Source organism: Balaenoptera musculus, chromosome 11, assembly GCF_009873245.2.
Source record: "Balaenoptera musculus isolate JJ_BM4_2016_0621 chromosome 11, mBalMus1.pri.v3, whole genome shotgun sequence".
In the NCBI taxonomy this organism is placed as follows: domain Eukaryota; kingdom Metazoa; phylum Chordata; class Mammalia; order Artiodactyla; family Balaenopteridae; genus Balaenoptera; species Balaenoptera musculus.
In genome coordinates, this window is record NC_045795.1 from 47349929 (window position 1) to 47370230 (window position 20302).

General features: G+C 37.0%; 1 protein-coding gene across 2 annotated transcripts in view; it reads right to left on the reverse strand.

The window, feature by feature from the left end:
* NEK10 (NIMA related kinase 10) overlaps positions 1 to 20302 on the reverse strand; it is a 306143-nt gene that overhangs the window by 184409 nt on the left and 101432 nt on the right. For both annotated transcript variants that reach the window (XM_036870615.1, XM_036870614.1), the window contains exon 24: positions 102 to 177. In XM_036870615.1, coding sequence (XP_036726510.1) covers positions 102 to 177 — 76 coding nt within the window. The remainder of the gene's footprint in view (positions 1 to 101; positions 178 to 20302) is intronic.

Sequence of the window (20302 nt, forward strand, 5' to 3'; positions counted from 1 at the left end):
TTAAATATGTAAATATCTTTCCTTTGCAAGCCAAGAAAAGAAATGAAAGCCCAAACCAGTTAAAAAATGGTGTTAGAGAGCTATAAAATAATTGTCCTTACCAGGAATACAGAATTGTTCCTACAACAGATGTAAGTTTACTGCTTTCTTGTTTTTGCTTTGCCAGGCCAAAGTCAGCTACAATTCAAGAAGAAAAACAATTTGATTATATTTTCCCAGAATTAGCATTGTTCCTTAGCTTTTAACATTCTGCAAAAACAAAACAAAACAAAGCAAAAAGCTATTACAATTACAAGAGAAAGCTTTTCTTGTTTTCCCTGTCAAAATGCCCCATGCGCCAATCTTCTGAACCACTCCCAGCCTTCATTAATGGTGTACATACATTAGGTCATTATGCTATCTATATATATTGACATAATGAGGTTTCATTAAAAAATATTAAAATAAGTCTTTCTGACTGGAAGATAGGACAAAGTACTTATTGAACTTGTGATTCTACTTTTTTAGGTTACCCTTTATAATTTTCAAATAAATAAAATGAATCTAATGTTTTGGCATATGGCAGTCATCACCTCATCCGGCTAAAAATGTAAACAAATATGGTAACCCTAAATAATCACCATGAAGGTCTGAAAACCTGAAATTAATGGTATCTATCTGTACAAAGTCATAGTAAATAACAATGTTCACAATCATCTCAAAATACTTATATAATAATATAATTATGTTAATACAATGTATTCTAATTTTTAAACTAGAACACTAAATATTTATATTTAATATTAGCACTAGCTATATTTTTCAAAGCACCTTCACATACTTCTCTTTTTTAAGCCACTCAATAACTTAGATCAAAGTGGTAGAAACAGATATTATTCCTATTATCATTGTATGGATTTACAAACATTTCAAGAGGCTTAATTACTAGAATTAAACAAAAAGACAGTGTTGAACCAGGGCAAAAATTCAAGTTGCTATTCCTAATAAAGTTTGATGTTCACAATATCACTTTTTTAAGTGTACTAAATATGTATGGAGTTTCACTGTAATGAATTTTAATAAAAAGTATTTGATTATCTATACTAAAGTGTCTTTGACAGGTTGAAAATATTCTGAAGTACCTTGACTTCAAAGTAATATTAATTCATGTTATTAATAACAATATCCATTTACAAAAAAACAACCTTGAACTAGCACAGATTTAGCTGCTTACATATATTGTCTATTTTAATACTCACAGTGCAATAGGAATTACTATAGTTAGTGCCTGTTAGTGCTTAAAGGCAAGGACTCTGGAACTGAACAGGCTCAGTTCAAATCCTGGCTTCATTATGTGCTACCTGAGTAACTCTGGGCAACTTATTTAATCTCTCTTTGCAATAGTTTTCTTATCTGTAAAATAGGGATTGTAATAATATAGATAGTAGTACTATAATATTAAAATCTGAATAAGTTAACATATGCAAATGTAGTATAGCATAGTGATAATCAACTGATGTATATCGCTATTTAATCTTCACAACCACCCATTTTATAGATGAGGAAACTGAGGCTCAAAGAGAATGAGTGCCATGCTCAGGGTTTCTCAGGGAGAAATGAACAGAGTTAGACATGAATTTGAGGTTGCTCAATCTAAAGCCCCAAATTCTTATCAAAACAGAATATAATACTGCCAACAAAGAAAAATCAGGCCCAAACCATTTTATTTACAAATTCAACCAAACACTTAAAGGATAAATATCAGTTATGCATAAACTCTACCAGAAAATAGAAGAGGAGAGAACACTTCCCAACTCATTTTATGAAGTCAACATTACCCTGAACAAGTCCAGACAAAGACATTACAAGAAAAGAAAAGCACAGAACAATATTGCCCATGAGAATAGATGCAAAAAATAAGTAAATCCAATCTAGGGATATATTAAAAAGGATAACAAATAATAACCAAGTGGGGTTTATGCCAAAAATACAACGCTGATCCAACATTTAAAAATTAATCAATAGAGTTCACCAGATCAGAACATTAGAGAAGGAAATCATACAAACATCTCAATAGTTGTATAAGAAGAATTTGAGAAAATTCAATATCTATTCCTTTCAGCAAAGTGGAAAATAGACAGGCATTTCCTTAATCTGATAAAGGGCATCTATGAAAACCCTACAGCCAACTTTCTAGTTAATGTTAAAAGATTGAATGTCTTTCCCTTAAGATAAAAAAAACAAGGCTGGATGTTATCTTGACTTATGGTGATCATTTCACAGTATATAACAAATATAGAATCATTATGTTACACACCTGAAACTAATACAATGTTGTAGGTCAATTATATCTCAATTAAAGCAAAGAAGAAAAATAAAAAAGAAATAAAAGATATAGCCATCTTGTTAATATATTGATAGATATTTTGAAGAGATTGTCATATAAGAACATTTTTAATGTGCCTTGATAACTGAATTTTAAAAATAAATCAGAAAACATTATTTTCTCTTTCCTTTCAAAAAAAAATAAAAGAAAGAAAACATACTAATTACAATACCATCATAGGAACAAATATCTAGGAATAATATGACAAAGGACATGAAAGACCTATGCAGGAAAAATTATAAAATTTTGTTACAGAGTCATTAAAGAAGATTAAAATTAATGGAGAGAAAGTCCAAATTCATGGATTGGGATTTTCAATATTATATAGATTTCATTCTTCCTAAACTAATTTATGCAATTCTAATCAAATGTCTTCATATTTTGGGCAGAACTTCACAAATTGAGTATAAAATTCATATAGAAATAGAAACTGCCAAGAGGAGCCATGGATTTTAATATAAAAGAGGACAGAGTTTTCTATAGTATATTAAGAATTATTACAAGGCTATAGTAATTAAGACAAGGTAGTATAAACTCAGGATACACAGAAAAAAAGGCAAGGATGTCCACTCTCACCATTCCTATTCAAGATTGTACTACAGGTCCAAGTAAGTACAACAATTGCATACAAATTTTTGTGCGAAGATAATTTTTTATTTCTCTTTGATAGATTCCTTGGAGTGGGATTACTGGATCCTATGATAAGTGTATGTTTAATTTCATTAAAAACTACCAAGCCAAAATGTTTTCCATTGTGTTCTCACCAGAAATGTATGAGAGTTCTAGTTGCTTCTGCCTCCTCACAAGCATTTGAAGTTATCAGGGGTTTTTTAATTAGCCATTTTAACTAGCATGTAGTGGTAGCCCAGTATAGCTTTCATTTGCATTTCCCTAATGACTAATGGTGCTGAACATGTTTTATGTAGTTATTTGCCATCTGTGTATCTTCTTTAGTGAAGTGCTTGTTCAAAATTTGGCCCATTTTTTCATGGGGTTGTTTGTATTCTTATTACTGAGCTTTCTTATTATTTGTATTATTGATACTAATTCTTTGTCAGATAGATGATCTACAAATATTTTCTCCTTGTCTTCAACTTGTTTTTTCATCCTCTTAATAATATCTTTCATAGAACAGAAGTTTTAAACTTTAAGGAAGTTCAATGAATTAATCTATATATATATATATATATATTATGGTTTTGATGTTATAGTTTATTTTCATTTATTTATTTTATTCTGGCTGTGCTGGGTCTTCTTTGTGGTGCGTGGGCCTCCCTAGTTGCAGCGTGTGGGCTTTCTAGTTGCGGTGTGTGGGCTCTAGAGCACACAGGCTTAGTTGCAGCATGTGGGGTCTTAGTTCCCTGACAAGGGATCGAACCTGGGCCACCGGCATTGGGAGCACAGAGACTTAACCACTGGACCACCAGGGAAGTCCCTTGATGTTATAGTTAAGAAATATTTGTCTAGTCCAGGCTATTCTGCTGAAGAGGCCACATAGAGAAGAGGGGTCCTGGTGAATGAGAGGCCAAGTTCCAACCAAAAGCCAGAACTAATTGCCCATCATGTGAGTGAGCCTTCTTGGAAGTGGATTCCCAGGCCAAGTCAAGGCTTCAGATGATGCAGCCCTGGCTGACAGCTTGACTGAAGCCTCATGAGAGACCCTGAGCCAGAATCATCCAGCTAAGCTGCTGCTGGATTCCTGTCCCTTGAAATGGTGAAAAAATAAATGTTTGTTGTCTTAAGCCACTAAGCTTTGTGGTAGTTGGTTACACAATAATGGATAATTAATACAACCACTATCACCTAGTCCAGGACACCACGAACTCTCATCCAGGCTACTGAACTATACTTTCTAAGCAGACTCCCCACAGCCATCACTACCCTCTGAAACATAATTCTCCATACCAGAGTCACAGTGATCTTTGAAAGACCTAAAGCAGATATCACTACCTAAAGGTTAAAATTCTTTAAAGGCTTCTGATAGATATTAAGAATAAAGACCAAACTCCTACCAGGCATAAAAGGCCACACATGATCTGGGTTTTCAGAAAGGTCTTTCTTGACCATACTATCAAAAACTCATCCCTTTCCTCAATTCTCTCCTATTATATTTATTGAATTCTTACTATCTTTCAATCTGAAATACTTTCTTTGTTTTTATTTACTTAATATTCATTTACATATTGGGGTCTGTAATTCCTAACCAGAATGCAAGATTCATGAGAGCAAAGATTTTGTGTGGTTTATCACTGTAGACAGATGGAGATGTACCTTTCGATACATATATAGACATATATGCATATGTATGAGTATATTTATCTATCTGTCCTCTCTATACAGTAGTACTACTGACAAATGAGAGGGCTAAGCTCTACAAAGTGTTTTTAAGAACTATGAAAAAGCTAGATGGCTTGTTATAACCTTTCCATTTCTCTATAGTGCAATGGAGAAAACTGGTAGAAATAGCATAGTGTTTCAATATTTTGGGGAGCTCACTATAATTTTGGCATACATAAACTTTGACCAACTTACTATCTAAAATAATACTTTGACTTTTAGTTCTAATGCTACATAGAAATTATCCTGTTTCTATAAAAATGCCACTGATTTTGAAAGGCAAAAAACCAAGGATTGGCACTCACAATGACTCTACTCACTCCAGTTTATTGAGATAATGGCAGAAATTTGGACAGCTGTCTGCAAAATCACCGATGGTCAAGAAGTACTCTTTTTTTTTTTTAAACAAGGACATTTTAATTAATTAATTTATTTATTTTTGGCTGTGTTGGGTCTTCGTTTCTGTGCGAGGGCTTTCTCTAGTTGTGGCGAGCAGGGCCCACTCTTCATCACGGTGCGCGGGCCTCTCACTGTCGCGGCCTGTCTTGTTGTGGAGCACATGCTCCAGGCATGTAGGCTCAGTATGACAATAGATGAGAAGCACTTGGAAATACTGCACAGATATAAGGTGTTCCCATTCCTCTCCACATGAGCATTCATCCATCACATGTCTGTCAGAAACTCCCAAGTTCACAGCCAAGCCAGAAAGCCCCAGTCTTTGTCTGGGGATTCACTCCCAGCCCTATGAAGCACCTGCCTCTTCACACCCCATCTGGGATATCCCAAATCGCAGATGACATCACATCTTCCCCATTTCCTAGGCTTGAAATCTCTGACACGTCTCTCTTGCTCCTATACTTACTCACACACCAGGTCTTATATCTGAATTTCCAATTGTTTCTGTGATCACAGTTTAAATATGCCAGGAGCCCAGGAACTCTCTACTCCTGCAATAACCCAGGTGTACCTCATCAGAAAGCTTTTCCTTATAATCCATTCTACAAAGTATTTAACAGTGGAAAAATCTACCAACCCCTGTCTTCAGCACAGTAGGTCCCCATTAAGTACCAGAAGGTCTCCTGATTACTATTCTTTATAAAGTTTCCAGCTGCCCTATCTGGCCTTCAAGATGGTACATGTACATACTGATTCACTCATTTGTCCAACAAATATCCACTAAGTATATACTATGTTCCAGGTAACGGGCTAGGTACTAAAGATAAAATGGTAACCACATCAGAAGCCATCCATATTGACACAACCCTTAGGACCAGTGGCAGAGATACACATTAAACCAAGAATCACACATATAAATGTAAATTTACAGTTAGGATAAGATGATTAAAGAACAGGTAAATATATGATATTATGAGAGGGTAATGTAGGGGACACAGCTGATCAGGAAAAGCTTGTGTGATAAAATGGCAGTTGAATGAATATATGAAGGAGGGCAGGAGTTAACTAGGTAAGAAAAGAAAGTGGAGAAGAGACTTCCAGGCTGAGGAAGCTACATATACAAAGGTCCTGTGGTCAAGGGAGAATGGTCCATTGAGGAACTGAGAAAAAGCCAGGCTTGCCAGAGGGTAGAGAATCAGGGATAAAGGACTCTGCAGGCCATGCTCAGACGACTGAGCTCTCTCATTATCAGCCAATCTAAAATGTCCACTCCAAAAAAGTATTGGCCTCACCCTTGTACCACACTTGATTATGAGCACCTGGGTGCCCTTAAGCCTGCCTTTTTCTTTGCCCGAAATGGCTTCCCTAAGGGAACTATAAAGAGACTCGGTTAAAAGATGAACTCCAGAGGAAAGGAGAAGATGGCGGAAGAGTAAGATGGGGAGATCACCTTCCTTCCCACAGATTCATCAGAAAAACATCTACACGTGGAACTGTTCCTATAGAACACCCACTGAATGCTGGCAGAAGACGTCAGACCTCCCAAAAGGCAAGAAACTCCCCACGTACCTGGGTAGGGTAAAAGAAAAAAGAAACAACAGAGACAAAAGAATAGGGATGGGACCTGCACCAGTGGGAGGGAGCTGTGAAGGAGGAAAGGTTTCCACACACTAAGAAGCCCCTTCGCAGGTGGAGACTGCGAGTGGCAGAGGGGGGAAGCTTCGGAGCCACAGAGGAGAGCACAGCCACAGGGGTGCGGAGGGCAAAGCAGAGAGATTCCCACACGGAGGATCAGTGCCGACCAGCACTCACCAGCCTGAGAGGCTTGTCTGCTCACCCGCCAGGGTGGGCGGGGGCTGGGAGCTGAGGCTCAGACTTCAGTTGGCTTGCAGGGAGAGGACTGGGGTTGGCGGCGTGAACACAGCCTGAAGGGGTTAGCGCACCACAGCTAACCGGGAGGGAGTCCGGGAAAAGGTCTGCAACTGCCGAACAGGCAAGAGACTTTTTCTTGCCTCTTTCTTTCCTGGTTCGCGAGGAGAGGGGATTCAGAGCGCCGCCTAAACGAGCTCCAGAGACGGGCGCGAGCCGCGGCTATCAGCGCAGACCCCAGAGACGGGCATGAGACGCTACGGCTGCTGCTGCCGCCAACCAAGAAGCCTGTGTGCAAGCAAAGGTCACTATCCACACCATCCCTCCCGGGAGCCTGTGCAGCCCGCCACTGCCAGCGTCCCGTGATCCAGGGACAACTTCCCCGGGAGAACGCACGGCGCACCTCAGGCTTCTGCAACGTCACGCAGGCCTCTGCCACCGCAGGCTCGCCCCACATCCGTACCCCTCCCGCCACCTGGCCTGAGTGAGCCAGAGCCCCTGAAGCAGCTGCTCCTTTAACCCTGTCCTGTCTGAGCGAATAAGAGACGCCCTCAGGCGACCTAAACACAGAGGCGGGGCCAAATCCAAGGCTGAAACCCGGGAGGTGTGCGACCAAAGAAGAGAAAGGGAAGTTTCTCCCAGCAGCCTCAGAAGCAGCGGATTAAAGCTCCACAAACAACTTGATGTACCTGCATCTGTGGAATACCTGAATAGAAAACGAGTCATCCCAAATTGAGGAGGTGGACGTTGGGAGCAAGATATATTATGTTTTCCCCTTTTCCTCTTTTTGTGAGTGTGTATGTGTTTGCTTCTGTGTGAGATTTGTCTGTATAGCTTTGCTTTCACCATTTGTCCTAGGGTTCTGTCCGTCCGTTTTTTGTTTTTTGTTTATTTTGTTTACTTAAAAAATTTTTTTCTTTTTTTCTTCATAATTAATTTTTATTTTTTTATTTTATTTTATCTTACTTTATTTTATTTTATTTTATCCTCTTTCTGTTTTTCTTTCTATTTTTTCTCCCTTTTGTTCTGAGCCGTGTGGATGAAAGGCTCTTGGTGCTCCAGCCAGGCATCAGGGCTGTGCCTCTGAGGTGGGACAGCCAACTTCAGGACACTGGTCCACAAGAGACCTCCCAGCTCAACGTAATACCAAACGACGAAAATCTCCCAGAGATCTCCATCTCAACACCAAGACCTAGCTTCACTCAACGACCAGCAAGCTATAGTGATGGACACCCTATGCTAAACAACTATCAAGACAGGAACACAGCCTCATCCATTAGCAGAGAGGCTGCCTAAAATCACAGTAAGGCCACAGACACCCCAAAACACACCACCAGACGTGGACGTGCTCACCAGAAACACAAGATCGAGCCTCATCCACCAGAACACAGGCACTCGTCCCCTCCACCAGGAAGCCTACACAACCCACTGAACCAACCTTAGCCACTGGGGACAGATACCAAAAACAACAGGAACTATGAACCTGCAGCCTGCAAAAAGGAGACCCCAAACACAGTAAGATAAGCAAAATGAGAAGACAGAAAAACACACAGCAGATGAAGGAGCAAGGTAAAAACACAGCAGACCTAACAAATGAAGAGGAATAAAAAAAGAGAGGAAATCAGCAGTCTACCTGAAAAAGAATTCAGAATAATGATAGTAAAGATGATCCAAAATCATGGAAATAGAATAGACAAAATGCAAGAAACATTTAACAAGGACCTAGAAGAACTAAAGAGGAACCAAGCAATGATGAAAAACACAATAAAAGAAATTAAACATACTCTAGAAGGGATCAGTAGCAGAATAACTGAGGCAGAACAACGGAAAAGTGACCTGGAAGATAAAATAGTGGAAATAACTACTGCAGAGCAGAATAAAGAAAAAAGAACGAAAAGAACTGTGGACAGTCTCAGAGACCTCTGGGACAACATTAAACGCACCATCATTCGAATTATACGGGTCCCAGAAGAAGAAGAGAAAAAGAAAGGGACTGAGAAAATATTTGAAGAGATTATACTTGAAAACTTCCCTAATATGGGAAAGGAAATAGTTATTCAAGTCCTGGAAGCACAGAGAGTCCCATACAGGATAAATCCAAGGAGAAACACACCAAGACATATATTAATCAAACTATCAAAAATTAAATATAAAGAAAACATATTAAAAGCAGCAAGGAAAAAACAACAAATAACACACAAGGGAATCCCCATAAGGTTAACAGCTGATCTTTCAGCAGAAACTCTGCAAGCCAGAAGGGAGTGGCAGACCATATATAAAGTGATGAAGGAGAAAAACCTACAACCAAGATTACTCTACCCACCAAGGATCTCATTCAGATTTCATGGAGAAATTAAAACCTTTACAGACAAGCAAAAGCTGAGAGAGTTCAGCACCACCAAACCAGCTTTACAACAAATGCTAAAGGAACTTCGCTAGGCAAGAAACACAAGAAAAGGAAAACACCTACAGTAACAAACCCAAAGCATTTAAGAAAATGGGAATAGGAACATACATATCGATAATTACTTTCAATGTAAATGGATTAAATGCTCCCACCAAAAGACACAGACTGGTTGAATGGATACAAAAACAAGACCTATATATATGCTGTCTACAAGAGACCCACGTCAGACCTAGGGACACATAGAGACTGAAAGTGAGAGGATGGAAAAAGATATTCCATGCAAATGGAAATCAAAAGAAAGTTGGAGTAGCAATTCTCATATCAGACAAAATAGACTTTAAAATAAAGACTATTACAAGAGACAAAGAAGGACACTATATAATGACCAAGGGATCGATTCAAGAAGAAGATATAACAACTGTAAATATTTATGCACCCAACATAGGATTACCACAATACATAAGGCAAATACTAACAGCCATAAAAGGGGAAATCAACAGTAACACAATCATAGTAGGGGACATTAACACCCCACATTCACCAATGGACAGATCATCCAAAATGAAAATAAATAAGGAAACACAAGCTTTAAATGATACATTAAACAAGATGGACTTAACTGACATTTATAGGACATTCCACCCAAAAACAACAGAATACACATTTTTCTCAAGTGCTCATGGAACATTCTACAGGATAGATCATATCTTGGATCACAAATCAAGGCTTGGTAAATTTAAGAAAATTGAAATCGTATCACGTAACTTTTCCGACCACAACGCTATGAGACTAGATATCAATTACAGGAAAAGATCTGTAAAAAATACAAACACATGGAGGCTACACAATACACTATTTCATAACGAAGTGATCACTGAAGAAATCAAAGGGGAAATCAAAAAATACCTAGAAACAAATGACAATGGAGACACGATGACCCAAAACCTATGGGATGCAGCAAAAGCAGTTCTAAGAGGGAAGTTTATAGCAATACAAGCCTACCTCAAGAAACAGGAAACAACTCGCATAAACAACCTAACCTTGCACCTAAAGCAATTAGAGAAAGAAGAACAAAGAAACCCCAAAGCTAGCAAAATGAAAGAAATCATAAAGATCAGATCAGAAATAAATGAAAAAGAAATGAAGGAAACAATAGCAAAAATCAATGAAACTAAAAGCTGGTTTTTTGAGAAGATAAACAAAATTGATAAACCATTAGCCAGACTCATCAAGAGAAAAAGGGAGAAGACTCAGATCAATAGAATTAGAAATGAAAAAGGAGAAATAACCACTGACACTGCATAAATACAAAAGATCATGAGAGATTACTACAAGCAACTCTATGCCAATAAAATGGACAACCTGGAAGAAATGGACAGATTCTTAGAAATGCACAACATGCCTAGACTGAACCTGGAAGAAATAGAAAATATGAACAGACCAATCACAAGCACTGAAATTGAAACTGTGATTAAAAATCTTCCAAGAAACAAAAGCCCAGGACCAGATGGCTTCACAGGCAAATTATATCAAACATTTAGAGAAGAGCTAACACCTATCCGTCTCAAATTCTTCCAAAATATTGTAGAGGGAGGAACACTCCCCAACTCATTCTACGAGGCCACCATCACCCTGATACCAAAACCAGACAAAGATGTCACAAAGAAGAAAACTACAGGCCAATATCATTGATGAACATAGATGCAAAAATCCTCAACAAAATACTAGCAAACAGAATCCAACAGCACATTAAAAGGATCATACACCATGATCAAGTGGGGTTTATCCCAGGAATGCAAGGATTCTTCAATATACGCAAATCAATCAATGTGATACACCATATTAACAAATTGAAGGAGAAAAACCATATGATCATCTCAATAGATGCAGAGAAAGCTTTCGACAAAAATTCAACACCCATTTATGATAAAAGCCCTGCAGAAAGTAGGCATAGAGGGAAATTTCCTCAACACAATAAAGGCCATATATGACAAACCCACAGCCAACATTGTCCTCGATGGTTAAAAACTGAAACCATTTCCACTAATATCAGGAACAAGACAAGGTTGTCCACTCTCACCATTATTATTCAACATAGTTTTGGAAGTGTTAGCCACAGCAATCAGAGAAGAAAAAGAAATAAAAGGAATCCAAACTGGAAAAGAAGAAGTAAAGCTGTCACTGTTTGCAGATGACATGATACTATACATAGAGAATCCTAAACCTGCCACTAGAAAACTACTAGAGCTAATCAATGAATTTGGTAAAGTAGCAGGATACAAAATTAATGCACAGAAATCTCCTGCATTCCTATACACTAATGATGAAAAATATGAAAGTGAAATTAAGAAAACACTCCCGTTTACCATTGCAACAAAAAGAATAAAATATCTAGGAATAAACCTACCTAAGGAGACAAAAGACCTGTATGCAGAAAATTATAAGACACTGATGAAAGAAATTAAAGATGAAACAAATAGATGGAGAGATATACCATGTTCTTGGATTGGAAGAATCAACATTGTGAAAATGACTCTACTACCCAAAGCAATCTACAGATTCAATGCAATCCCTATCAAACTACCACTGGCATTTTTCACAGAACTAGAAAAAATATTTCACAATTTGTAATGAAACACAAAAGACCCCTAATAGCCAAAGCAATCTTGAGAACAAAAAATGCAGCTGGAGGAATCAGGCTCCCTGACTTCAGACCATATTACAAAGCTACAGTAATCAACACAGTATGGTACTGGCACAAAAACAGAAATATAGATCAATGGAACAGGATAGAAAGCCCAGAGATAAACCCACGCACGTATGGTCACCTTATCTTTGATAAAGGAGGCAAGCATATAAAGTGGAGAAAAGACAGCCTCTTCAATTAGTGGTGCTGGGAAAATTGGACAGATACATGTAAAAGTATGAAATTAGAACACTCCCTGACACCACTCACAAAAATAAACTCAAAATGGATTAAAGACCTAAGTGTAAGGCCAGACACTATCAAACTCTTAGAGGAAAACATAGGCAGAACACTCTACGACATAAATCAAAGCAAGATTCTTTTTGACCCAGCTCCTAGAGAAATGGAAATAAAAACACAAATAAACAAATGGGACCTAATGAAACTTAAAAGCTTTTGCACAGCAAAGGAAACCATAAACAAGACCAAAAGACAACCCTCAGAATGGGAGAAAATATTTGCAAATGAAGCAACTGACAAAGGATTAATCTCCAAGATTTACAAGCAGTTCATGAAGCTCAATAACAAAAAAACGAACAACGCAATTCAAAAATGGGCAGAAGACCTAAATAGACATTTCTCCAAAGAAGATATACAGATTGCCAACAGACACATGAAAGAATGCTCAACATCATTAATCATTAGAGAAATGCAAATCAAAACTACAAAGAGATATCATCTCACACCGGTCAGAATGGCCATCATCAAAAAAATCTAGAAACAATAAATGCTGGAGAGGGTGTGGAGGAAAGGGAACCCTCTTGCACTGTTGGTGGGAATGTAAATTGATACAGCCACTACAGAGAACAGTATGGAGGTTCCTTAAAAAACTAAAAATAGAACTAGCATACGACTCAGCAATCCCACTACTGGGCATATACCCTGAGAAAACCATAATTCAAAAAGAGTCATGTACCAAAATGTTCATTGCAGCTCTATTTACAATAGCCAGGACATGGTAGCAACCTAAGTGTCCATCATTGGATGAATGGATAAAGAAGATGTGGCACATATATACAATGGAATATTACTCAGCCATAAAAAGAAATGAAATGGAGTTATTTGTAGTGAGGTGGATGGAGTTAGAGTCTGTCATACAGAGTGAAGTAAGTCAGAAAGAGAAACACAAATATAGTATGCTAACACATATATATGGAATCTAAGGGGAAAAAAAATAAGGTCATGAAGAACCTAGTGGCAAGACGGGAATAAAGACACAGACCTACTAGAGAATGGACTTGAGGATATGGGGAGGGGGAAGGGTAAGATGTGACAAAGTGAGAGAGTGGCATGGACATATATACACTACCAAACATAAAATAGATAGCTAGTGGGAAGCAACCGCATAGCACAGGGAGATCAGCTCTGTGCTTTGTGAGCACCTAGAGGGGTGGGGTAGGGAGGGTGGGTGGGAGGGAGATGCAGGAGGGAAGAGATATGGGGACATATGTATATGTATAACTGATTCACTTTGTTATAAAGCAGAAACTAACACACCATTGTAAAGCAATTATACTCCAATAAAGATGTTTAAAAAAAAAAAAAAGATGAACTCTGGAAGCAGACATGGTTCATCCCTGGCTCTGTCAACCAATTACTTGGGTGATTTAAGCAAGTTTCCTAACCTCTCTAAACCTCTTCATTATCTGTAAAGATGGGAATGTGCTTGAGAGTATTAGAGGAGATAAAGGATGTATAACATTTATCCCATAGTAAATAATCAAGAGATGTAGTTATGGGCAGTTTCTCCTATCCTTGAAAGCATAGGTAAAATTTGTGTCATTTTAAAATGTCTTCCCTGAGCAAAATAAAAACAAGGAGTGACTCTTACAATCTTAGGAAGTGATAAGTTAAGATCCCCATAATACTTGGCAATGACAGAAGATTCTGCTTGAGCATAACTGTACAAGAAGCCAGGAGAAAGATGTCCACCTTGCAACCCCACTGCATCCACCATTCTGCCCTTTCCTTCTGCCTCAGCAAATGCAGAGGGAACCTTCAATTTCCATAGCAATGGAATTATCAGTAACACCCTGTCAGTGTAGGGTTGCACAGGGGATGAGAAGTGTTTCCCAGAAAGATGCTCAGAAAGTTTTCCTCAGAAAATCCCTGTCCCACTAGCACATCTGCCTCTGTAGATCATGCAGATTTCTAATCCCTACCCCCAAAACTTCCCTCTGACCTTCCTCCAAATGAAGTACAGCTGATATTTACAATATTATTTCTAATTCAACAAGTGAAAGTCTAATCAAGTCTAAAATGGAATTTCCTAAAATCCAGAAAATAGTTAACAAAATGGCAATAAGAACATACCTATCCATAATTACCTACATGTAAATGGAATAAATGCTCCAATCAAAAGACATAGAATGGCTGAATGGAAACAAAAACAAGACTCACGTATATGCTGCCTACAACAGACTCATTTCAGACCTAAAGACACACATAGAAAGTGAGAGGATAGAAAAAGATATTCCATGCAAATGGAAATGAAAAAAAAAAGCAGAGGAAGCAATATTGATATTAGACAAAATAGACTTTAAAACAAAGATTTGTAACAAGAGACAAAGAAGGGCATTACATAATGAGAAAAGGATCAATTCAACAAGAGAATATATACTTGTGTATACATATGTATATACGTACACAACATAGGAGAACCTAAATATATAAAGTATATATTAGCAGACATAAAGGTAGAAATTGACAGTAACACAATAATAGTGGGGGATTTTAACACCCCACTTACATCAGTGGACAGATCATCCATACATAAAATCAGTAAGGTCTTAATGACACATTATACCAGCAATCTGGTATAGATTAGATATATTAATCTGTATATTAATAGTTATATATAAAACATTCCATCCAAAAGCAGCAGAATACACATTCTTTTCAAGTGCACATGGAATATTCTCCAGGATAGATCACATGCTAGCTCACAGACCAAGTCTCAATAAATTTAAGAAGATTGAAATCACATAATGCATCTTTTCTGACCACAATGGTATGAGACTAGAAATCAACTACTAAAAAAGAAAAAAAAAACTGTAAAAGCACAAACACGTGGAGTCCAAACAATATGCTACTAAACAACTAATGGGTCAGTGAAAAAAATCAAAGAGAAAAAAAAAAACCTTGAGACAAATGAAAACAGAAACACAACAATCCAAAATCTATGAGATACAGCAAAAGCAGTTCTAAAAGCAATATAAGTCTGTCTCAGAAAACAAGAAAAACCCTAAAAGAAAATCTAATCTTACACCTAAAAGAACTAGGAAAAAAAAAAACCAACAACAAGCCAAACCCAAAGTTAGTAGAATGAAAAACATATTACAGACCAGCGTGGAAATAAGTGAAATAGAGACTAAATACACAATACAAAAAAAAATCAATGAAATAAAGAATTGGTTCTTTGAAAAAATAAACAAAATCGATAAACCTTTAGACAGACTCATCAAGCAAAAACGGAGAGGGCCCAAATAAATAAAATCAGAAATGAAAGAGAAGTTACACTTGACACCACAGAAATAAAAGAACCATAAGAGATAACAATGAACAATTACTTGTGAATAATATGGGTAACCTAAAAGAAATGGATAAATTTCTAGAAACATACAATCTCCCAAGACTAAACCAGGAAGAAATAGAAAATATGAACAGGCCAATTACCAGTAAGGAAATTGAATCAGTAATAATAATTTTAAAAAAACTTTGAACAAACTAAATTCCAGGACCAGACAGCTTCACAGGTGAATTCTATAAAATATTTAAAGAAGAATTAACATGTATCCTTTCCAAATTATTCCAAAAAATTAAAGAGGAAAAAAATACTTCTGAACTCATTCTATAAGGCCAGAATCAACCTGATACCAAAATCAGACAAATACATCACACACACACACACACACACACACACACACACAATTTACAGGTCAGTATCACTGATAAATATAGATGCAAAAATTTTCAACAAAATATTAGCAAACTGAATTGAACAATACATTAAAAGGATCATACACCATGATCAAGTGGGATTTATCCCAGGGATGCAAGGATGGTTCAACATCCACAAATCAATCAACGTCATACACCACATTAGCAAACTGAAAAATAAAAATCATATGATCATCTTAATAGACACAGAAAAAGCTTTTGACAAAATTCAACATCCACTTATGATAAAAACTCTCAACAAAGTGGGTACAGAGGGAACATACCTCAACATAAGAAAGACCATATATGACCTTTATTTACTTTCATCATTTACTCAATGATGAAAAGTTGAAAGAATTTCCTCTAAGATCAGGAACAAGACAAGGATGCCCACTCTTGCCACTTTTATTCAACATAGCGTTGGAACTCCTAGCTATAGCCATCAGACAAGAAAAAGAAATAAAAGGAATCCAAATTGGAAAGGAAGAAGTAAAACTCACTGTTTCCAGATGACATGATACTATATACACAAAATCCTAAAGATGCTACCAAAACTATTAGAACTAATAAATGAATTGAGTAAAGTTGCAGAATACAAAATTAATATACAGAAATCCATTGTGTGCTTTACATTAACAACAAACTATCAGAAACAGAAATTAAGAAAACAATTCCATTTACAATTGCATCAAAAAAGAATAAAATACATAGGAATACACCTAACCAAAGACCTAAAAGACTTGTACTCAGAAAACTATAATACACTGATGAAGAAAATTGAAGACGACACAAACAAATGGAAAGATACACCGTGCTCATGTATTGTAAGAATTAATATTGCTAAAATGACCATATTACCCAAGGAAATCTACAGATTCAATCCAATCCCTGTCAAAATACCAAAGCCATTTTTCACAGAACTAGAACAAATAATTCTAAATTTCTATGGAAATTAGACCCTGAATAGCCAAAGCATCTTGAGAAAAAAAGAACAAAGCTGGAGGTATCATGCTCCCTGATTTCAAACTATCCTACAAAACTACAGCTATCAAAATAGTCTGGTACTGACACAAAAACAAACACATAAGTGAATGAAACAGAATAGAGAGCCCAGAAATAAACGCATGTTTATGTGGTGAATTAATCTATGACAAAGGCAAGATTATACAATGGGGCAAAGACAGCCTCTTCAATAAATGGTGTTGGGAAAGCTGAACAGCTACATGCAAAAGAATCAAACTGGACTACTTTCTCACACCATGCAAAAAAATAAATTCAAGATGGATTAAAGACTTAAATGAAACCATAAAATTCCTTGGAGAAAACAGGCATTGTTTGGCATTGACATTGGTCTTAGGATTTTTTTTTATATGTCTCCTCAAACAAGGGAAATAAAAAAGCAAAAATAAACAAATTGGACTACATCAAACTAAAAATCTTTTGCACAGCTATAGGAGATACCTAGAAAATGAAAAAGCTGCTCACTGAATGGGAGAAGATATTTGCAAATGACATATAAATATATAAACAGCCATACAACTCAACATAAGAAAAGAGAACTGATTAGAAAATGGGCAGAGGACCTGAATAGACATTTTTCCAAAGAATACATACAGCTGGCCAACAGACACATGAAAAAATGCTCAACATCACTAATCATCAGGGAAATGCTAATCAAAAACACAATAAGATATCACCTCATACCTGTCAGAATGGCTATCATCAAAAAGACCACAAATAACAAATGTTGGATGTAGAGAAAAGGGAACCCTTGTGTACTATTGATAGGATTGTAAATTAGTACTGCCACTATGGAAACAGTATGGAGGTTCCTCAAAAAACTAAGAATAGAACTACGATACAATCCAGCAATTTCACTTCTGAGTATTACCCAAAGAAAACAAAAACACTAACTCAAAAATATATATGCACCCTTATGTTCACTGAAGCATTGTTTACAATAGCCAAGATATGAAAGCAACCTAAGTGCTCATCAAGAGATGAATGGATAAAGAAGGTGTGAGATATATATATATATATATACACACACATACACACACACACACACACACACACACACACACAGTGGAATATTACTCAGCCTTAGAGGGCATTATGCTTAGTGAAGTAAGTCAGACAAAGACAAATACCATAGGATTGTACTTATATATGGAATCTAAAAATCAAAACAAACAAAACAAAATGATAACAAACTCATAAAGAGAACAAATGGATATGGCCTGCCACTGTTTGTGGCATGATTCAAGAATCTAAAAGGCTCCAATGCCTTCATTACACTTAGGAAGGTGGGCAGACTGATCAGAAAATCATGTGTAGTACCATACACTGCTGAATTAGTCTCTGTAAAAATAGACACTCCCACCTACTCACAATGCTGCTTCAGAGAACACACTTTGGGAAATCTCCCAGGATAAAAGTAATGTGTCCAGAACACATCAGATTCTACTTCCTATATTAAAAATTTTCTCGAAGAACTAAATTATATCCCAATATGCCCATATGAAAACACACACTAAAATAATCTCTACTTTATTATCTTTCATCTTTGGTGTTTTATATGGACATATAAACCCAAAAGGCCTGATTAACCCAACATTGGAAAGTCTTTATTTCTAAGTTTTTCCTAAGGTGGTAAAGATTTGGTGCCTCCATATTCTCTCACCCAGCCTACTGTCTCACCAGAAGAGACTAACCACCAGCGTTAGGAGCTCACCCTGCTCTGACTTTCTCCCAATTACTATTCTCATCTTTTCCTCAATGCAACTGCTATTCAAATCTCAAAATTGCAGAATGACCCACTAATGGTCATAAAATCAATAATCTTAAAATTTTTTTAGAAGTTGGATTTGACTGAATTTGCTTCAATACCTCTTCATGGCAATATAAGGAAACTGTGGTGGACTTGACAGAAAACATTCTCACTTTTTAAGTAACATGAAGGCGACATGAGAGAAATTCCAGAAATTCTGTGGCTACCCTTCCAACAACAGATGCTATGAGGGTATGCAGTACAAGTGGCTCAATATTCTATAGACTTTTGAGAGCACTCAAGGTTCTGTGTCAGCTCAAACTCATATAGACACTAAATCTGATTAATAGGAAATAAATCACAGAACAGGCTCAAAAAACAAGAACAGGTCAAGAGACCTAACTAATTCATTTTTCCTCTAATGACACAGATTTCTCAGCAGCAGTTGAGCCAACCAACAATAATTAAAATCCTCTAATCCTTTAGAAACATTTAAAATGCCAGGGATCCTTCAATAGCAAGACCGGTCTAATTTGATTTCTCAAATTTTGGTGGCATTCAGAAAGTAAAATCTTTCCTTTAGATAACTTTGGGTTACACTGTTTGCTGAGATGATAGTGGGAACTGCTTGTATCTTCCCCCATTTATGGACCTGATTTCCACCTTAATCCCCAATTCCTCTTGCATTAAAGCACTCTTCTTTTTTTTTTTTTTTTTAAACATCTTTATTGAAGTATAATTGCCTTACAATAGTGTGTTAGCTTCTGCTTTATAACAAAGTGAATCAGTTATACATATACAATATGTTCCCATTTCTCTTCCCTCTTGCATCTCCCTCCCTCCCACCCTCCCCATCCCACCCTCCCCATCCCACCCCTCTAGGTGGTCACAAAGCACCGAGCTGATCTCCCTGTTAAAGCACTCTTCTTAGGCAATCTTGGCTATCATATCAAGATCTCAAAATTCATTCATTCACTTGTTCATTCATTCTTCTATCTATTTATTCAACAAATACTTATTAAATGCTTTCAGAGGAACAAAGTCAAGGAAATTGGTTTCCCTTACCTCAAGGAGGGATTGGCAATAAACCAATGTCTTACGTGCAATGAGCGAGGCCAGGCCAGTGTACTAAGGGAGCACAGACTCAGAACCTATTGGATGTGGACATCAAAGATGCCACCTGGAGGAGTAGCATTAGAAGTGAGTAGCAGCAGGGCATTCTGGACAGAGAGAGCAACACTTTGGAAGCCACAGAGCAATAAAAGCACAGACTGGTCTATTCAGGAAACAGAAATATGTCTCATGAGTCCAGAGCAAAAAGCAAGGAGAGATCAGGAGAAAAGGGCCTTGGGTGCCCTAGGGAATCTAAACTCTCTTAAATGTCATGGGGAGCTACTTGAAGAATTTTAACCAGGAAAAGACTATAATCGCATTTCTAACTTAGCATGTTAGAAATCTCACACCTTAAATTTC